Source organism: Geotrypetes seraphini, chromosome 8, assembly GCF_902459505.1.
Source record: "Geotrypetes seraphini chromosome 8, aGeoSer1.1, whole genome shotgun sequence".
Taxonomy (NCBI): domain Eukaryota; kingdom Metazoa; phylum Chordata; class Amphibia; order Gymnophiona; family Dermophiidae; genus Geotrypetes; species Geotrypetes seraphini.
The window spans coordinates 152,995,909-153,013,008 of record NC_047091.1 but is presented as its reverse complement, the minus strand read 5'-3'; the positions used below and the strand labels follow the sequence as shown (position 1 = coordinate 153,013,008).

At 40.8% G+C, this 17,100-nt stretch overlaps 2 protein-coding genes across 6 annotated transcripts in view; one reads left to right on the top strand and one right to left on the bottom strand.

Moving 5' to 3' along the window:
- The window catches only part of RILPL2 (Rab interacting lysosomal protein like 2), a 33,931-nt gene extending 27,390 nt beyond the window's left edge, over window positions 1-6,541 (bottom strand). Inside the window, exon 1 of one of the 3 annotated variants that reach the window (XM_033954810.1) lies at window positions 6,115-6,541. In XM_033954810.1, the coding sequence (XP_033810701.1) occupies window positions 6,115-6,420 (306 nt within the window). In that variant the 5' untranslated portion in view covers window positions 6,421-6,541. The remainder of the gene's footprint in view (window positions 1-6,114) is intronic. The other 2 variants (XM_033954808.1, XM_033954809.1) reach the window with 2 other exon arrangements.
- SNRNP35 (small nuclear ribonucleoprotein U11/U12 subunit 35) lies at window positions 6,537-16,154 on the top strand. Of its 3 annotated transcripts, none has more exons than XM_033954804.1 (4): window positions 6,537-6,756; window positions 10,904-10,957; window positions 12,931-13,137; window positions 13,799-16,154. In XM_033954804.1, the coding sequence occupies exon 4, from the start codon at window positions 13,801-13,803 to the stop codon at window positions 14,575-14,577; it is 777 nt and encodes a 258-aa protein (XP_033810695.1). In that variant the 5' UTR covers window positions 6,537-6,756; window positions 10,904-10,957; window positions 12,931-13,137; window positions 13,799-13,800; the 3' UTR covers window positions 14,578-16,154. The 3 variants fall into 3 exon arrangements, with proteins under 3 accessions (XP_033810695.1, XP_033810696.1, XP_033810697.1); XM_033954805.1 differs by having other exon boundaries at window positions 10,904-10,963; XM_033954806.1 differs by lacking the exon at window positions 6,537-6,756 and adding an exon at window positions 6,833-6,851.
- The last annotated feature ends 946 nt before the right edge of the window (window positions 16,155-17,100 follow it).

Genomic DNA, 17,100 nt, shown 5'->3' with positions numbered 1-17,100 from the left:
GCTTATGCTCAAGCCCCCGCCGCAGCTCCTCTCTCGATCCTGGTGCGGTTCGAGAGAGAAGTAGTGGCAGCGGCTTGAGCATAAGCGCCATTGTTGTCCCCCTACCTAGCGGCGAGGCTGCGGTGGCCTTCTTCACCCGGCTCTCACGGCTGGCGGCCGGCGAACCCTAATGCTGACATTAAATCCAAGTAAACAACCGGGGCTGCCTAAAGAAAGATGGTAATCATATTCTGTTCTGAAAGCCCCCGCCGCAGCTCCTAGGCAGTTGAGGGGGGAAGGTTGTGGTCGGAGTTGCTAGGCTGCAGCGGACGTGTGAGTTGCGAGTGTGGGGCCTGTAGCGGCGCGAGGTGGAGAGCAGGCTGTGGTGACGTAGTAGGCGCGCATGCGCACTCGTGTTTCCGCGACGGGATCAGGGAACACGATTTTTTTAGTGCGCATGCGCATTTTATTATATTAGATAATATCAATGTAAAAAGTTTATATATATATATATATGGAAGGCTCTGGAGTATGTGTTGTGTGAATGATTTTTGATATTGGGTGTCTATTTATTGTGAATATGTATATTAATTTATAATGATATATATTGATATGAGAATAAATGATATTTAATCAAGAGTCCTTTTGTTTGAGGCTGCTTTATTTATTGGGAAATCCTGAAAACTCAATTGGTATGTGGCCTTCTAGAGAGATGCATACAAACACTTCTAGAGAGATGCATCCAAACACTTATTTATATACAAGGGGGAGAAAAAAATCATAGATGACAGTGCAGAAAGTTTGAGGCCCGTTCAGTAAGCCAAAAATCTATTTACAACTTTTATTTTGAGTCCATCTTTTCCAATAATGTTCAAAGTAGCCCATGTATAAACTGGTGTGCAAGTTACAGAAGTATTTTGTATGGGATAGATAGAGGTAGGCAGAGGTTTACCAAACTTTTTGCCACTGTCAAAATTACAATGAGAACGCACAGGCATACACCTACACAAAATCCTCTGACCCTGCCTTGCCTTTTTCTTCCATGCAATACCTAGTAAGATGGCTGGAGTTAGACCTATTGCTTTGTATTGGTTATTCTATGGCTTTAGTTAGGAGAGTGAATTGCTTTTATGTGCAAAAGGCAAGCAGAACCTGGTGATTATTATAGCTGGAGGATCTTAAGGTGGCCAATCAGGTAGAAAGGGTGATGGGAAGAGAGCAGTGGTGTAATGAGGGTAGTTGGAGGCCGCCCGAGGCAGTGGCACCAGGATACAACAGCCACACATATGGGTGATGTCACAGCTGATGGTACCGAGTGCCCTTGTCAAATAGCTCATATTGACCTTTAGAAAGGTTTTTGAGCATGCATAGTAGGTGCTTGACTGACTGTAACCATTTGAGTGAGCCATCCCCTTCAGTTAATATAACAAAACTGAAAGATATACTGTATACTCATGAAAATTCAAGCAAGGGATGGGCAGGGCGGGTTTGTGTGGTTGTTATATCCTACTGTCCACAGAGAACATCTGTTACAGGTGTACAACATCACCTTTCTCCATGGACCAGTAGAATAAACAACAGCAACACATACGGAGATTCCCAAGCTGAGGGTTGCAAATAAGAGAGTGCAACCACATACAAAAGGAGGAGGCTGGTTGAATTTTAACCAGAAGTTTTGTTCATGACTATAATCAACATCAAATGACTGATCAATACAGTAATGCTTTGGGTGCTTGTTGTGTAGTATGGGGTGTATGGTTTGCTGTTAGATTGCCTGTGCGTTGGTGGGACTTTATACCATAAAATGTTATGGCCGATGGTCTATTCTGGCTTTGTACTCATCATGGGCCTTGTGGGTCGGGGTTGGCCTTGCCCATTTGCCATTCTCAATAAACAAATATTTTTTAAAAATAAAATAAAATACAGTAATGCTGAATAAATGAGTTAGAAGAACTGCAGGTAAGCTGCCTGATCACTGGAAACATTTAAAACAGAGAATGGTCAAGTTTCTGGAATCCTGTGCGTTACAGGGCCAGAGGCAACATGGATTCACTAGAGGTAGGTCTTGTCAGACAAATCTGATCAATTTATTTGACTGGGTGACCAGAGAATTGGATAGAGGATGTGCGTTAAATGTGGTGTATTTAGATTTTAGCAAAGCCTTTGACAATGTTCCACACAGGCGTCTAATACATTGAGTGTCCTCGGGATGGGTCCCAAAGTGACGGGCTGGGTCAAGAACTGGTTGAGTGGAAGGTGACTGAGGGTAATGATCAATGGAGATCACTCTGAGGAAAGTGATGTTACCAGTGCTGTGCCTCAAGGTTCTGTTTTTGGGCCTGCTCTTTTTAACATTTTTATAAACAATATTGTTGAAGGGTTGTCGGGTAACATTTACCTCTTTGCAGATGATACCAATAATCTGCAATAGAGTAGATATGCGGGGTAGTGTGAATAACATGAAGAAAGACCTGACAAAGCTTGAAGAATGATCTGAAATTTGGCAGCTAAAATTTAATGCTAAGAAATGCAAGGTCATGCATTTAGGCTGCAAAAACCGAGGGAACGGTACAATTAGGAGGTAAAGAATTTATGTGCATGACAGAAGAGCGGGACTTGGCTGTGAATGTATGTGATGATCTTAAGGTGGCCAAACGGGTTGGAAAGGTGACAGCGAAAGCTAGAAGGATGCTAGGTTGCATAGAGAGAGGTATGGCCAGTAGGAAAAAGGACCTCATTTGGAATATTGTGTACAATTTTGGAAACCGCACCTAAAAAAAAAAATTTTTAAAGAGGGAGTCGGTCCAGAGGAAGGCTACTAAAATGGTATGTGGTCTTCATAAGGTATATGGGGATAGACTTAAAGATCTCAATCTGTATACTATGATATTCCTTCTACCTCTGACTCATATTCCCTCTCAGTAGACTCCTGGACCAATATGAGCATGCAGATACTAAACATAATGGCCCCCATCAAATTAAGAAAAACAAGAAACAAAAACCTGGATGGCTGGTTCGATGCCGAGCTAGGATAAGTGAAACGGGAGCTGCGTAAACTTGAAAGACAATGGCTGAAATTAGGAGATAGCAAAGGGAGAGCAAACTGGAGACTCAAACTATAAGAATACAAAAAACTAATAATTACAAAATGCACTAATTTTTATGTGCAAAAAATCAACTCTCCCAACACCAACATTAGAAACCTCTTTAAATTAGTTAACAATCTCTACGAGATTCAGGCCTTTTCCCACCCCACCACAGACTCCCCACACTCGGCCGATGCTCAGGCTGCATTCTTCAACAACAAAATCAACCTCCTAAGATCCAACCTACCAATCACCACATACAACCACTGGAACTACCCAGTAGCTCAACAAATAGTTGAACCTCGGATAGATATGTCCTGGAACAAATTTTCTACCCCCACCTGGCAACAATTCTGCAAATTCTAATCACCAAACATCATGAAAGCCACCCCAGTCACCTTGAAAGCCAAGGTACACAATTGGCTCTCTTCTCTTTTACTATCAGGCACTTTTCCCGAGGAGTTAGGTCAGATCTTAATCACACCAGTTGTAAAAATTCCCAAAGAATCTATCAAGCTGACATCGAATCACAGACCCATTGTGAGCATTCCCTTTTTTGTTAAGCTGATGGAAGGTTTGGTAAACCAGAAGTTAGTAACATACCTGGACAAACACAACATATTACATGACAACCAATCAGGTTTTCGATCCGGGTTCAGCACGGAAACAGTTATTGCTTCATTGCTAGATTCCCTCCTGAACTTATTCAGCCAAGGCACAAGCGCACTAATCCTGCAGCTAGACTTGAGTAGTGCCTTTGATTTAGTCTCATACCATCCTAATTGACTGGAATCAATTGGTCTCTCTGGCAATGTGTTAAAATGGTTTCGAGGCTTCTAGACTACACGTTTGTACCGAGTCTACAGCGATAACAATCTATCCACCAGCTGGGTAAACCCATTCGGAGTCCCGCAGGGCTCCCCCCATCCCCCACTCTATTCAACATTTACCTAGCCCCTTTGGGGCTGATGACATCACCATGATTCTTCCCCTAACAAGCCTAACTTCTCAGACCAAGAATCACCTGGCATTAACTTTAAAGCAAATCGAATCATGGATGGCCGAATTCAACTCAACTCAGAAAAAAACAAATTCTTCCTGGCGAGTCTGAATGACAAAATAAAAGATACTTCAATTTCCTTAAACGGTCAGATCTTTCCTATTGCTGACACCATAAAAATTCTGGGAGTGACGCTGGACCGCTACCTTACGCTTGATGTTCACACTGAGTTACTGGTTAGAAAAGGCTTCTTGGCACTGTGGAAACTAAGAACCATCAGAAAGTACTTTGATGCAGCATCATTCCGTTTACTGGTACAATCTTCCATTTTAAGCTTGCTAGACTACTGCAACATCATTTACCTAGGGTCCTTCAAGAAAACCATCCAAAGACTCCGAATCATAGAAAATTTGGCAGTTCGACTGATTTTTGGTTAAAAAAAAAAATAAAATGGGAACATATAACCCCCTACTACCAAAAACTTCACTGGCTGCCCCTGGAAGCAAGAGTGTTGTTCAAATTTGCCTGTCTGTTTCAAATCCATTCAAGGTTTGGCCCCCATTTACCTGGTTTCCCACTTCAACTTGGACTGTTCCACCAGGCCAACTCACATGGTACATATGTTTAGCCACCCAACATTAAAGGCCTGCCGATACAAGAGATATCTGGGCAGAACTCTTGCTTTCCAGGCAGGCCAACATCATTAAGCATGCCTCATCCTATCTTAATTTTAGAAAACTAGTTAAAACAAACCTCTTCAATCGATTTGTAACCAAGAACTCTTAATGCCTTACCATGAACGCTTCCTACACATACTCGTTGCTTCTACTCTATGCTTATCACTTGACTTACTCCCACTATACTTGTAACTGCCCTTCTTCAATTGTACTCGACGAGGTCTTTGTAATTTCTTTTCGCTGATTGTCCAGCTCTTCTTGTTGTAAACTGCCTCGAACTACCATGGCTTTGGTGGTATATAAGAATAAAAATTATTATTATTATTATTATTACTTTGGAGGAAAGGCGGGAGAGGGGAAAATATGATAGAGAAGTTTAAATACCTATGTAATGTAAATGTTCAAGAGTTGAGTCTCTTTCATTTGAAAGGAAACTCTGCAATGAGAGGGCATAAGATGAAGTTAAGAGGTGAAAGGCTCCGGAGTAATCTAAGGAAATACTTTTTTTACAAAAAGGGTGGTAGATGCATGGAACAGTCTCCCAGAAGAGGTGGTGGAGACAGAGACTGTGTCTGAATTCAGAATAGGCATAGGCACATGGGATAGGCAGGTGGGATCTCAGAGAGAGAAAGAGATAATGGTTACTGCGGATGGGCCAACTGGATGGGCCATTTGGCCTTTATCTCCCATCATCTTTCTATCTAACAGTGGCATATTATGCAAATAGGCAAGAGAAACAGGTTTAGCTTCAAGCTTATGAGCTGTTACTCAAGGAGGAGCATGAGGAGAGCAAGCACTATAACAATAAGACATTAGACATTGTTTGGATACTGGATGTACAGGCTTATTTCAATTAAATGAGGAACAGCTGACAGCAGCCATTCAGGGAGCGGTGCGGACCCAGGCTGGAGTGTGAAAAGTTCGCTCCTGCCTTGTGTGCTGCTGGCCCTGAAATAAGGAGGCAGCCGTCCACCGAAGGAGGGACAGGAGCGCGGAAAGCTCGCTCCTGCAGATACACCGCTGGACCCCAGAATTTAAAGGGGCGGGGGTGGGGTGTCTGGGACTGCCTACCACTTAGACCTACCCTGTACCAGCCTACCACTAGAACACCAGATGGGGTACAGGGTACAGAGCCTCACAGGGAGAGAGGCTGGGTTCAGAGCCTGGCAGGGAAGGGGGCTGGGTGCAGGGCATGGTATAGATTAGTACATAATTTGGTTCTGAATGTTTTCTTATTTTCCTCTAAATCTAGGGTGCGTCTTATAGTGCACAAAATACGGCAATTCATTTGTGACGGGTTTAAAACTGAATGCTTAACTCTGCTTGGTCCCGTTCTGCCACAGTTTCTGCAGTTATTTTCTATCATACCCACCTGATCCGCATCTCCTCTGGCCCCTTCGTTCAGTACTCGCTCAAACTCCTTTTTTAGGTTGTCTCTTTCCAATTTCAGCTCCTCCATGTTCAGATTGCATTGGCTCACCAGGGCTTCAAGCAGCTCCAGGACGCGGACAATTTTAAACTGCAGATCAGAAATTCTGCCGGACTGCCCCTTGGGCTCGCCGCCAATCTTCAGTAGGTCCTTGCCGATCACGTAGGAGATGTCATAGACATCTTCCACCGTCAGCTGGAAGGGATCCTTCTCCAGGGCTAGCTCCGGGCTAGAATCCAGATCCTCCATTTACAGCCACTGGGAAAGCCCCTTCGGCGGGCTGCACCTTCCGCCTTGCAACCTATTGTCGCTTCCAGGCTTCCTTCCCCACTTCAGAACGTTATCTTTCGGCGTGACCTCAGTCGGACCAATGGCTTCTTAGACTGTTTCCATAGAAACCCTGCACCCTCTCCTTCCCAGGGTTAAGTTCACGGGGGGGGATGGAGGCAGGGCCTGCGTTACAAGCCTCACTTTCAAGGCTTGGCAAAACAGAAAGTGAACGCGTGGAAGTTGAGACGTTATTCATAATGAGGTTTGGGCCGCACCTTTAGTATATTTGCGGTGGTGGATGTCAAGGAGACTTTGGTAAGAGGATATTAGGGCTTAGTGGTGTGGGGTGTTTTATTAGAAACTGGGGAGTATCATGGGTTGTAAATGGCACCGAAAGGAAGTCTTCCTAGGTTTGTTCTTCTGCACGTTACGTACACGAAGGTTTTGTTCAGGCTTCAGAGGCCTAACTCTGTTTTCCTTCATCAAAGTTCCGCTTGTTCTACCCAACATCACAGAAATACACATCTATGTCATCTACAATTTTTACTTGTACTTCAGATTAATGGATTAACATCCGGAGGGTAGCAGTGGCTCTGTAGTTCGTGCATTGATGTAGATGTAAACTTGATGGAAGGGGTTGGGATCTTTTGAATATCAGTAATTCCATGTCTTGCAGCCTCATTTATTGTTCTCATACTTTTGAGTCTCACCTCATTCATTGGAGCTTTCATATCAGCGTACTGATTCTGAGGCATGTCTAACGGGAGAAAAGCTAAGTGACCTAAACAGAAGCAGAATTGGAGCACAGCTACCTGCCCACCAGTGGCAGTAGCGAGGGTAGGTGGCACCCCCTCCCATCACACTCGCATCCTCCCTTCTCACCTGTACATCTTTATAACTTTGCCAGCACGAGCAGCTTCTCCGGCTGCTGCTTGCATTGGCTTTCCCTCTGATGTCATTTCATGGCCCTGCGACTTGGAAGTGACTTCAGAGGGAAGCCAGGCCAGAGAAGTTACTCCTGCTGGCAAAGATTTAAAGTGGTATAGGGGGAAAGGAAGAGTGAGCATGGCATGGGGGGCAGAGAGGTGCCGGCGCCCCCACCTATACGATACATGGGGCGGTCTGCCCCCCCCTCACTCCATCACTGCTGCCCCCTAATTTTTGCCACTGAGCAATGAGCACATTTTCAGTTTAATTTTTTTTTTTAATGAATTGTGTGACATTAGCTTTACTATGTACATTTTTTGGTGCATTTGAAAAGTCAGTTTGTTGTATGCTACCTATTTTTTTAACATTTGCAAAGTAATACAGAACTTTCATTTTTTTTCCTTGATATTCATATTCCAGACACAGCCTCTAAAAAAATTTCATACATTGACCTTCCATCTCATTTAACATAAAAACATAAGAACTACAGCTTAAGACTCATGTCTTGGCTGTGGGGGCTTTATTCTTCCTTAAATTTCCTTGTAAGTGTTTAGTGACATATCAGAACAGCAAGTATGTTTTTGTTGATTCAACTCAGCTTGAGACATTTCTTTAACATAAACCTAAGTTAGATATTTTACCTGAAAATAACGCAGTAGTTGATAAGTAAGTGAAATGAAGAAATATGAGTAGAAATTTTGCCTGCTTGCAGATAGGAAAGTTTATTTTTTTTTCTTTACATATGTGAATCTTTTCAGGTATACAACAGCCCCAATAATGTGGGCTAGATTTGTTTAATTTTATTTGTAATGTATAATTTTCCTTGATATTTGTGGAATTTCCTGATTTTTATTTGTTGTAAATAAAATAACAATTTATTTTAAAAAAAACATAAGAATTGCTATATTGGGACAGACCGAAGGTCCATCAAACCCAATATCCTATTTCCAACAGTGGCCAACCCAGGTCCCAAGTATATAGCTAGATCCCAAGTAGTAAAACAAATTTTATTCTGCTTATCCTAGGAATAAGCAGTGGATTTCCCCAAGCCATCTCAATAATAGCCTATGGACTTTTCCATTTGGAAATTATCCAAACCTTTTTAAACCCTTCTAAGCTGATTTCACCACATTCTCTGGCAATGAATTCCAGAGTTCAATTACATGTTGTATGAAGAAATATTTTCTCTGGTATGTTTTATATCTTCTCCTTAATAATTTCCTCTCTTCCCCCGTAGTCTTAGTATTTTTGGAAAGAGTAAATAAGCAATTCCCATCTACCCTTTCCACTCCACTCAGTATTTTGTAGACCTATCCTATCACCCCTGAACCATTTCTTCAAGCTGAAAACCCCTAGCTGTTTTAGCATTTCCTCATAGGGAAGTCGTCCTATCCCTTTTATCATTTTCATCACTCTTCTATGTACCTTTTATAATTCTACTATATTTTTAGAGATACAATGACTGGAATTGCACACAGTATTTGCGGTGCAGCCATACCATAGAACGATATGAGGGCATTATAACATCTTCATCTTTGTTTTCCATTCCTTTTCTGATAATTCTTAACATTCTATTTGTTTTCTTAGCTACTGCTGCACATTGAGGGTTTCAACGTATCCTCAACGATGACACCTAGATCCTTTTCCTGGCCAGTGATTCCTAATGTGGAACTCTGCATAACATAGCTATAGTTCTGGTTCCTCTTTCCTACATGCATCACTTTGCATTTGCTCAAATTAAAAAAACATCATCTGCCTTTTTGATGCCCAGTCTCCCAAACTCACAAGGTCCTCTTGCAATTTTTCACAATCCTCTTGTGATTTAACAACTTTGAATAACTTTGTGTCATCAGCAAATTTAATTATTTAACTAGTTATTCCCATCTCTAGATCATTGATAAATATATTAAAAAGCAGTGGTCCCAGCACAGACTCCTGGGGAACTCCACTATTTAAAATACTGACCATTTAAACCTACTCTCTTTTAACCAGTTCTTAATCCATAATTGGACATTACCTCCTATCCCATGACTTTCTAATTTTGTCCACCGTTTCATGTGAAATGGCCATAGTGTGAATACTGGAAAGTGCTGAGGGCCACCAGAAGAATTTAAGCTTACATTGCTAATGTTGAAAATCACATTGTCCTGTTTGTTCAGACTAGGTATTAAACATTAAAAATCGATACTAACATTGATTCTATAACACTTCAAGGATATATTTAAAAAACCCGCTTGATCTTGGATTGTAAACAGTAACAAATCCAACAAGAAGAGGCACTGGAGATGTCAAATCCAACCGAATGGTCAAAAATCCTTTATTGGCAGTTTGTACCAAAGTTTAAAACAAGCAAAGTTCCAAAAGACAAATTCCCAACTAGGATCCGAGTTTCGGCGATACATCGCCTTCCTCAGGGGACAGTTGTAAGCATTTCGGCGTCTTTTCATCCCCTGAACTCTGATCCTAGTCGGGATTTTGTCTTTTGGAACTTTGCTTGTTTTAAACGTTGATACAAACTGCAAATAAAGGATTTCTGACCATTCAGTTGGATTTGACATCTCCAGTGCCTTTTCTTGTTGGATTTGCTTTGCTTCAAGACTTGGTACCTTTTCCCCTTCCTTATACAACAGTAACAAATACCATAAATGAGACACCTGAGTAATGCACTTAAGAGATTGTTGCATTTACTATATCAAGACTGAAATTAATGTATGTACAGGATTTGAAGAGCATTCAACCAACTGTTTGAATGCTGCAATGGAGATCACTTCTATGCCATCTCTTGTCAATTTCATTGGCAAAATGCCTTTGCTTTTTTAAAGTATATTTTTCTTAAGTTTTCATTTTTTTTAATAGAAAGGATGTGTGTGTGTTTTACTATAGGCATATCCTATACACTTCTCCCTCTGTATTCGCTGTGATAGGGGATTAACAGAACTGCAGATACAGAAAATCCGTGAATAACTTTTTCATATGTTATTCACTGTTTTCTATTAAAAACCATCATGAATATTTTGAAACCGCGAATAACATGGTGGGTGACCTGCCCTGTTCCTGAAGGAGAGGCAATACAAGATGAAGAAAGTGCTGGGAATCAGCAATTTTCTCTCTAAAAGCTTGGATTAGCAATTTCTCTATGCAAGCTGACGTAATTGGGGTGGAGAAGCCAGCAAGCTAAAAACTGTGAATAATCGAAACCGCGAATGCTGAAGTGTAGGAAGAAATGTTTTTTTTTTGTTTTTTTTTAAACTTCCCTTAGTCCACACTTTCATGTATGAGCATGAAAGATGTGACTGTTGGAGATCAGTTTAGTTACTTTCATAATAAGAGCAAAGGATAAGTAAAAGCATTTAAAAATTGTAAGAATTATTTTCTCAGAAATTATACATAAATAATAATTTAAAAAAGAGGCAATCTAATTATTTTGTGTTGATAGCTATATCCTTAAATATTTTAATTTGCTGGTCTTATTAACTTATGCAGTCACCGATATATTATCAATTTTAAAAAATTATTATTATTTTTTTTTTTATAGTACTTGAACTGAATGTTCTCTTCCATACTGGATCTGTTCCTGTTAGTGACTAAGGTAAAGGTAATATAGTTTTGGTCACTGTATATCCCATTTTATTATGGTTAATGCATTTATCTGATAGAAAAATTGCTTTGTAAAATTTGAACCACAGAACAAACACAATTTTTCTATGTTTTTATTATATTGGCCTATGCATTCATATTACAAAACAAGCTGTCTTTACGGTAACCAAAGTGCAATGTTTCAAAGATATATCACTTTAGTTTCAATAAATAATAAAATAATCTTTCCTTGTGATGAGAAAGCTAACACCCATCAGAAATTACTTCGAAACAAAGGCTTTCCGAATTTTAGTGCAATACTTAATCCTATCTTGACTAGACTACTATAATGTAACACTAGTTCAAAATGTAGCAGTAAGACTTGTATTCAGACTGTGGAAATCGGACCACCAATAGCCCTACTACATGAAACTACATTGGCTGCTTATAACTGCAAGGATCAAGTTTGAATTAGGCATCACTGCCTTTAAGATCCCGACAGCCATCGTCCCCAACTAACTAACAGAATTGGCTATCCTACTCTACGGTGCCTCCAACAGATATTCCACCATGAGCATGGTGACCCGTGGTCAACCAGAAATCTTTTTCACTTAAAATTCCCAGCATGCAACAATATAAAGTCTACCAGGCAACTTATCTTATCCATCCAATATCAATTAGCAAAATGCTGGATCTGGTTACCACTTACACTATGATCTTGTGACCACTATCTCTTGGGTTCAGAAAACTTAAAAGCATTTCTGTACCAAGACAGGGAGCCAACTCTGAAGTAACTGAAATGGTAATGTAAAAACCCATTTCTAAACTGTCTACTCTAATGCAACTCCTGGGACATAACAGTGAGCCAACAATGACCTAGTTGAACTTGTAACTATGACCTATTAATAACTACTGATCTACCTGTACTAGCAACAATATTGAAGGTCTGTGCCAAACTGTCCATTGTAACTTCCTGGGTACCTGATCCAACCTCTTGTAATGTAATCTGACCTTGAACTGAATACATAAAGGCAGAATAGAAAACCTAATTAACAAAACATAACATTGGTTTCTAATACCTAAAGAATTAAAGAGCTTAACAAATAAGCAGTCTGTAGAAGAAATATTACATTACATTAGTGGCTTCTATTCCGCCTGTACCTTGCAGTTCTAGGCGGATTACATCAGAAGATAACTGGACATTTCCAGGAGATTTACAATTTAGGGGGCTTGTTACATAGTCTTTGAGGAGAAATTGTAAGAAAGGTAGAAGTTTGTATAGCTCAGTGTCTCGCAAACATTTTTGAGCCGGGGCACACTAAACCTAGTGTCCCCAGCTCGAGACACCCAGAAGTGCGCTGGTGTCGGCATGATGACATCATGCGCTTGCATGATGTCAGCACGCCATTGTCAGCACATGCGCATAGGTCCTTCAAATGGGCCTTGCGCCGAGAGGAGAGAAGGGCCAGCAGAGAGAAGGAGAGAAGGGCCGGCAAAGAGAAGAAATGTTGGCGTTGGGAGATTGCTTACAGGACGTGCCTCTCTTTGCGAGAGGCACGTCCTGTAGACAGTCAACTGGTGCTGGCATCTCTCCTCTTCCCCAGTGTACCGCGGCACACCTGAAATTTCAGGAGGCACACTGGTGTGCCACGGCACACAGTTTGCGATACACTGGTATAGTTCTATAGAGAGACTTCTGCTTCTAAATGAACAAGAACAGTTAGGGCTATACAATTAAGTAATATTGCTTATTAACATAGTAGCATAATAAAATGAAGGCATATGACCTATTTAGTCTGCCTGTCTATGCCAATCCATGCCATCTACTATCCCTTCTCTCTCAGAGATACAGTGTACTTATCCCAAGCTTTCTTGAATTCACATCCAGTCAAAAGCAGGGTTCAGTTCAAAATTGTATGTATGGTCCATAAAGCCATATACAGAGAGAACTCAGCTTGGCTCACTTCTGATATTCCGGTCTTACAGTCCTTCAATGACTCGAGGCCAATTCAACACCGGAAGCTACCGCTCCCCTCCCCACGCCAGGTCTGGAGAAAAGCTCTCTGCGAGACCACCTTTGAATTCCAAGGACCCAAAGTCTGTAACGAACTCCCAAGCAGCTTACGACTAACCACATACTTCCAATTCAGGAAGACACTGAAAACACATCTATTCTCTTCACTGCACTGACAGGTATTCATGTGTATGTGGTGGTCTATACCTCTGTATCATTTCTAATATTATATAAGCCGCAATGATTCCTTGTCGACATTTGCATGATATAAGAATCGGTATGGTATGGTATTTTTTGTCTCCACTACCTCTATGCATTCACCACTCTTTTCCATGAAAAAGTATTTTCTGAGATTATTTTTTAATCTATCCTCTTTCACCTTCACCCTGTGTCCCCTCATTCCAGAGCTTCATTTTAGTTAAAAGAGACTCATCTCATGCATTTATGTCACATAGGTAAATGTCTATTATATTTCCCCTCCCGCCTTTCCTCCAAAGTGTACAGACTGAGGTCTCTAAGGGCTCCTTTTACTAAGCTGCGCTAGCAGTTTTAACGCAAGCTAGACGCTAATGCCAGCATTGAGCTGGCGCTATTCTTGACACGTAGCATGGGGTTAGCGCATGCTAAAAACACAAGCGCACCTTAGTAAAAGGAGCCCTAAGTCTGTCCTCACACACTTTATGATGAAGACCACCAGCCATTTTATTAGCCTTCCTCTGAACCAACTCCATCCTGTTTATATCCTTTTGAAGCCATTTCAAAGTAACTTGGTAATAAGATGCTTATCGCTAAAACACTGTATCAGAAATGTAGTAAAACTGTTCTTGTTTTTCCCTATAGAAATGAAAGAATGGACACCTATTGCAAAGGATTATAATCCTTTGAAGGCTGGAAGTATTGATGGGACAGATGAGGAACCCCATGATCGTGCTATCTGGAGGGCAATATTGGCACGCTATGCCCCCAATAAAGGAGTTGGTGGAGACCCACATCTCACCCTTTTTGTGTCAAGATTAGGTCTACAGACAAATGAAGAAAAGTTAAAAGAAGTCTTCTCTAGATATGGAGACATTCGGAGGATACGTCTTGTGAAGGACTTGGTCACTGGTTTCTCAAAGGGCTATGCATTCATAGAATTTAAAGATGAGCGTTCTTTGCTGAAAGCATACAGGGATGCCAATAAGTTAGTGATTGATCAGCATGAAGTATTTGTAGATTTTGAACTGGAGAGAACACTCGGTGGTTGGATTCCGCGGAGACTTGGGGGTGGTTTTGGAGGTAAAAAGGAATCTGGGCAACTGAGGTTTGGAGGTCGTGACAGACCTTTCCGGAAACCCATCAACTTGCCAGCTATGAAAAACAATTTTTATGCAGAGGGACACCGTGAGAGGTCTCGTTCTAGAGAGAGAGCTAGAGAATGGAGAGAGAGAGATCATGAAAGAAACAGAGACAGAAGGTGGCAAGAGAGAGGAAGAACACAAACGTTGGGTGAAAATGAAAGAGATAGAGAAAAGGACCTGAAAGATGAAAGAACACCTATTAGAGAAAAAAAAGACAGAGACAGGCAAAGAAAAGATAAGAAAAGGGAAAGAAGCAGAGACCGGGATCATAGAAAGTAAAAGGTTAAACAGAGGAAATACAGTAGCATACTGTAAATAAAACCAAATTTAATGAAAACAGTACAAGAGCAAGTAACAAATGTTGGCTTTCTATTTTGTTGTACAGTTCAGGATGACAGCAAGAATTGATCCAGCAAGAATTATGAACTTCATTTTCTTTTCTTTAGTAAGTAGATGTTATGAGGTGTAAGGTAAACAGACTGCCTGGCTGCAGTGTGATGTGATTTGGATTTGATAGAAAATATGTTAACTTAAAAAGTTTGATGTCTCTGTAGTGATGTTTGCTTTTAATTTAAACTGATTACTGGACGTATTGCCATGCCATGGAGCAGCAGCTGAGGAGAGCTCCGTGCAACCCTTCTGATTTAATTGGCTATTTTACCGCTCAATAGGAGTTTTTGTCTTGGCTCCCAAGATTTATTACCTTTTGAAGCAGTGCTACATTGATCCTAAGCTACAGCTCAAGGATAAATCAAGGATAAACCTCGCCAACTGGATGTTAAAATGCCAGGCCTGCCAGTCCCTGCGAGTCCAACAATCAGTTCAGCCTGGACTGCAGAAATAACGATCGAGGTCACTGCAGCCATAGAATTAGAGCTGGACAGGAAATTACAAAAAATTTATGATAGAGCCAAAGAGACTCATGAAAGACTCGACAGTTTTGCTCTCGAGCTGGACGCTGGTTTGCAATGCACCTCAGATCTGGAAGATCGCGTGGTACTATTAGAACACACGCAGGATGCGACGACTAGCGCCTTCAGGAGTTGGAACAAAAGATCGATGATTTAAACTGATTACGGAAAAAACTCAGGTTTTCCAAATTTGTTCAGTTTCTACTTGCTTATGCAATGTGTCATGCAAAATTTAGGTTTGCACCATAGAGTTTAAGACTAGGTTGGCTTCTCTATCCCACTGTGCTCTTCAATTTGCATTTGCTTCTCTTTCTGCCAGCAAAGGAGGGTGAGTGTTGCTTCCTGCTTCTATGTCTCAAAACCAAGCTTTATAGTTGTATGGAAATATTTTCTGTACTTAATTCCTCCTGGTTTTGTTTTAATAAACACTGACATTCTCATATAAAATAACAACTGCAAAGGAAGAGGGGAGCACTGAGTCTGTACCACATCCTGCTGCCCAGCTTCTTCATTCTCAAAGGCATCTTATGAAAGAACTGCAAGTATTTTTTTGTGACCAAGGGCTGCCACCGAACTTATAGCTCGTTTATCCTTTTCCAGATCTCAGCATCTCACATTTAGAAGCACTGTGACCTTTACATTGGAAACTACCATCTATTATTACACCTAAAAATGTAAACAGTTTCAGGTAAAGACAAAATTGTTCCCTGAGGGGGCCAAGGTTGCTAATTCTAGCAGCTTTACAAAATGCATGTCCATAATGGTTATTATTGATGCAGGCATGGAGATATTAAAACAGTGGGCTGCTAATACTGACTGTTCTATCCAGTGGCGTACCTAGCATATGTGACATTCGGGGCCCATCATTTTTTTGACACCCCCCATCTATATAAAAAATATGATTTTTAGTAACAATCCACATATCGCACAAGAGTGTACCTAGGAAAAGGCAGCATCTTAAACACTGCAGTGAGCACTAGAACACCAACACATACATTGTAAAACTAAACAAGCCAGATCCCGCACAGTCAATTGATCCTGCAGTCAATGCCAATTGAAAACTATGTTCTTTTCATACACACAGAACAGCGATACACCCTCGCCCAATATGGAATAATCACAAACTAAAAATAGAAATATGTAGACAAAAATTAAACTGAACCGCCAAGAAACCAGACTCTGCATACAATGCAACACCACAGCACCACAAAAACAGTAACACGTCCTCTAATACTGTGCAAAATATAAAGACAGTAGATGTAACTTTGAAAAAAACTGATACATAACAATCACCACTTTACAAATTAACAAATAAAAATAAAACAAATAATGAGAAATAAGACAATACCATTTTATTGGACTAATCCCCGTAAGCTCAGTCCCCATCCCCGCAAACCACCTGATTCCATCCACACAAACCTTGAATTGTTTTATATTGAACTTATATTAAAGTATAAAAAGAAACAATATTCTGTACATTTGTCAATTTATAAATCAGCGTCTTCTCCCCACTCTCTCTTCCCCATTTCCCTTCAGCGTCCTCAGCCCACTCTCTCCACTTTCCTTCAGCGCACGCACATAAAAACAAGCAAGTAATTTTATATCATTTTCATTCTATTCATTCATAGAAATTAAAGTCTAAATAATGCCAGTCACATAACAACATGATTTTACAAAAATAATTCCCTGCACAGTCAAGCCTGCAAGGATTACTAGATGTCTTTCAGCAGCTCCCCTCCCTCCCTCCCCCTTACCTTTGTGGCCAAGTCAAAATGATCTACCAACAATAAAATTTTTAAAACACAAAGCACGCTGTACGCAGAGAAAATGTTAATTATCATTTCCTTAGCAACAGCAGCAGATGAATCCAGAGACCAATGGGATAGCACAC

Excerpts from the sequence above, each read along its gene's own strand:
- SNRNP35 (XM_033954804.1), top strand. The coding sequence starts at position 13,801 with ATGAAAGAATGGACACCTATTGCAAAGGATTATAATCCTTTGAAGGCT.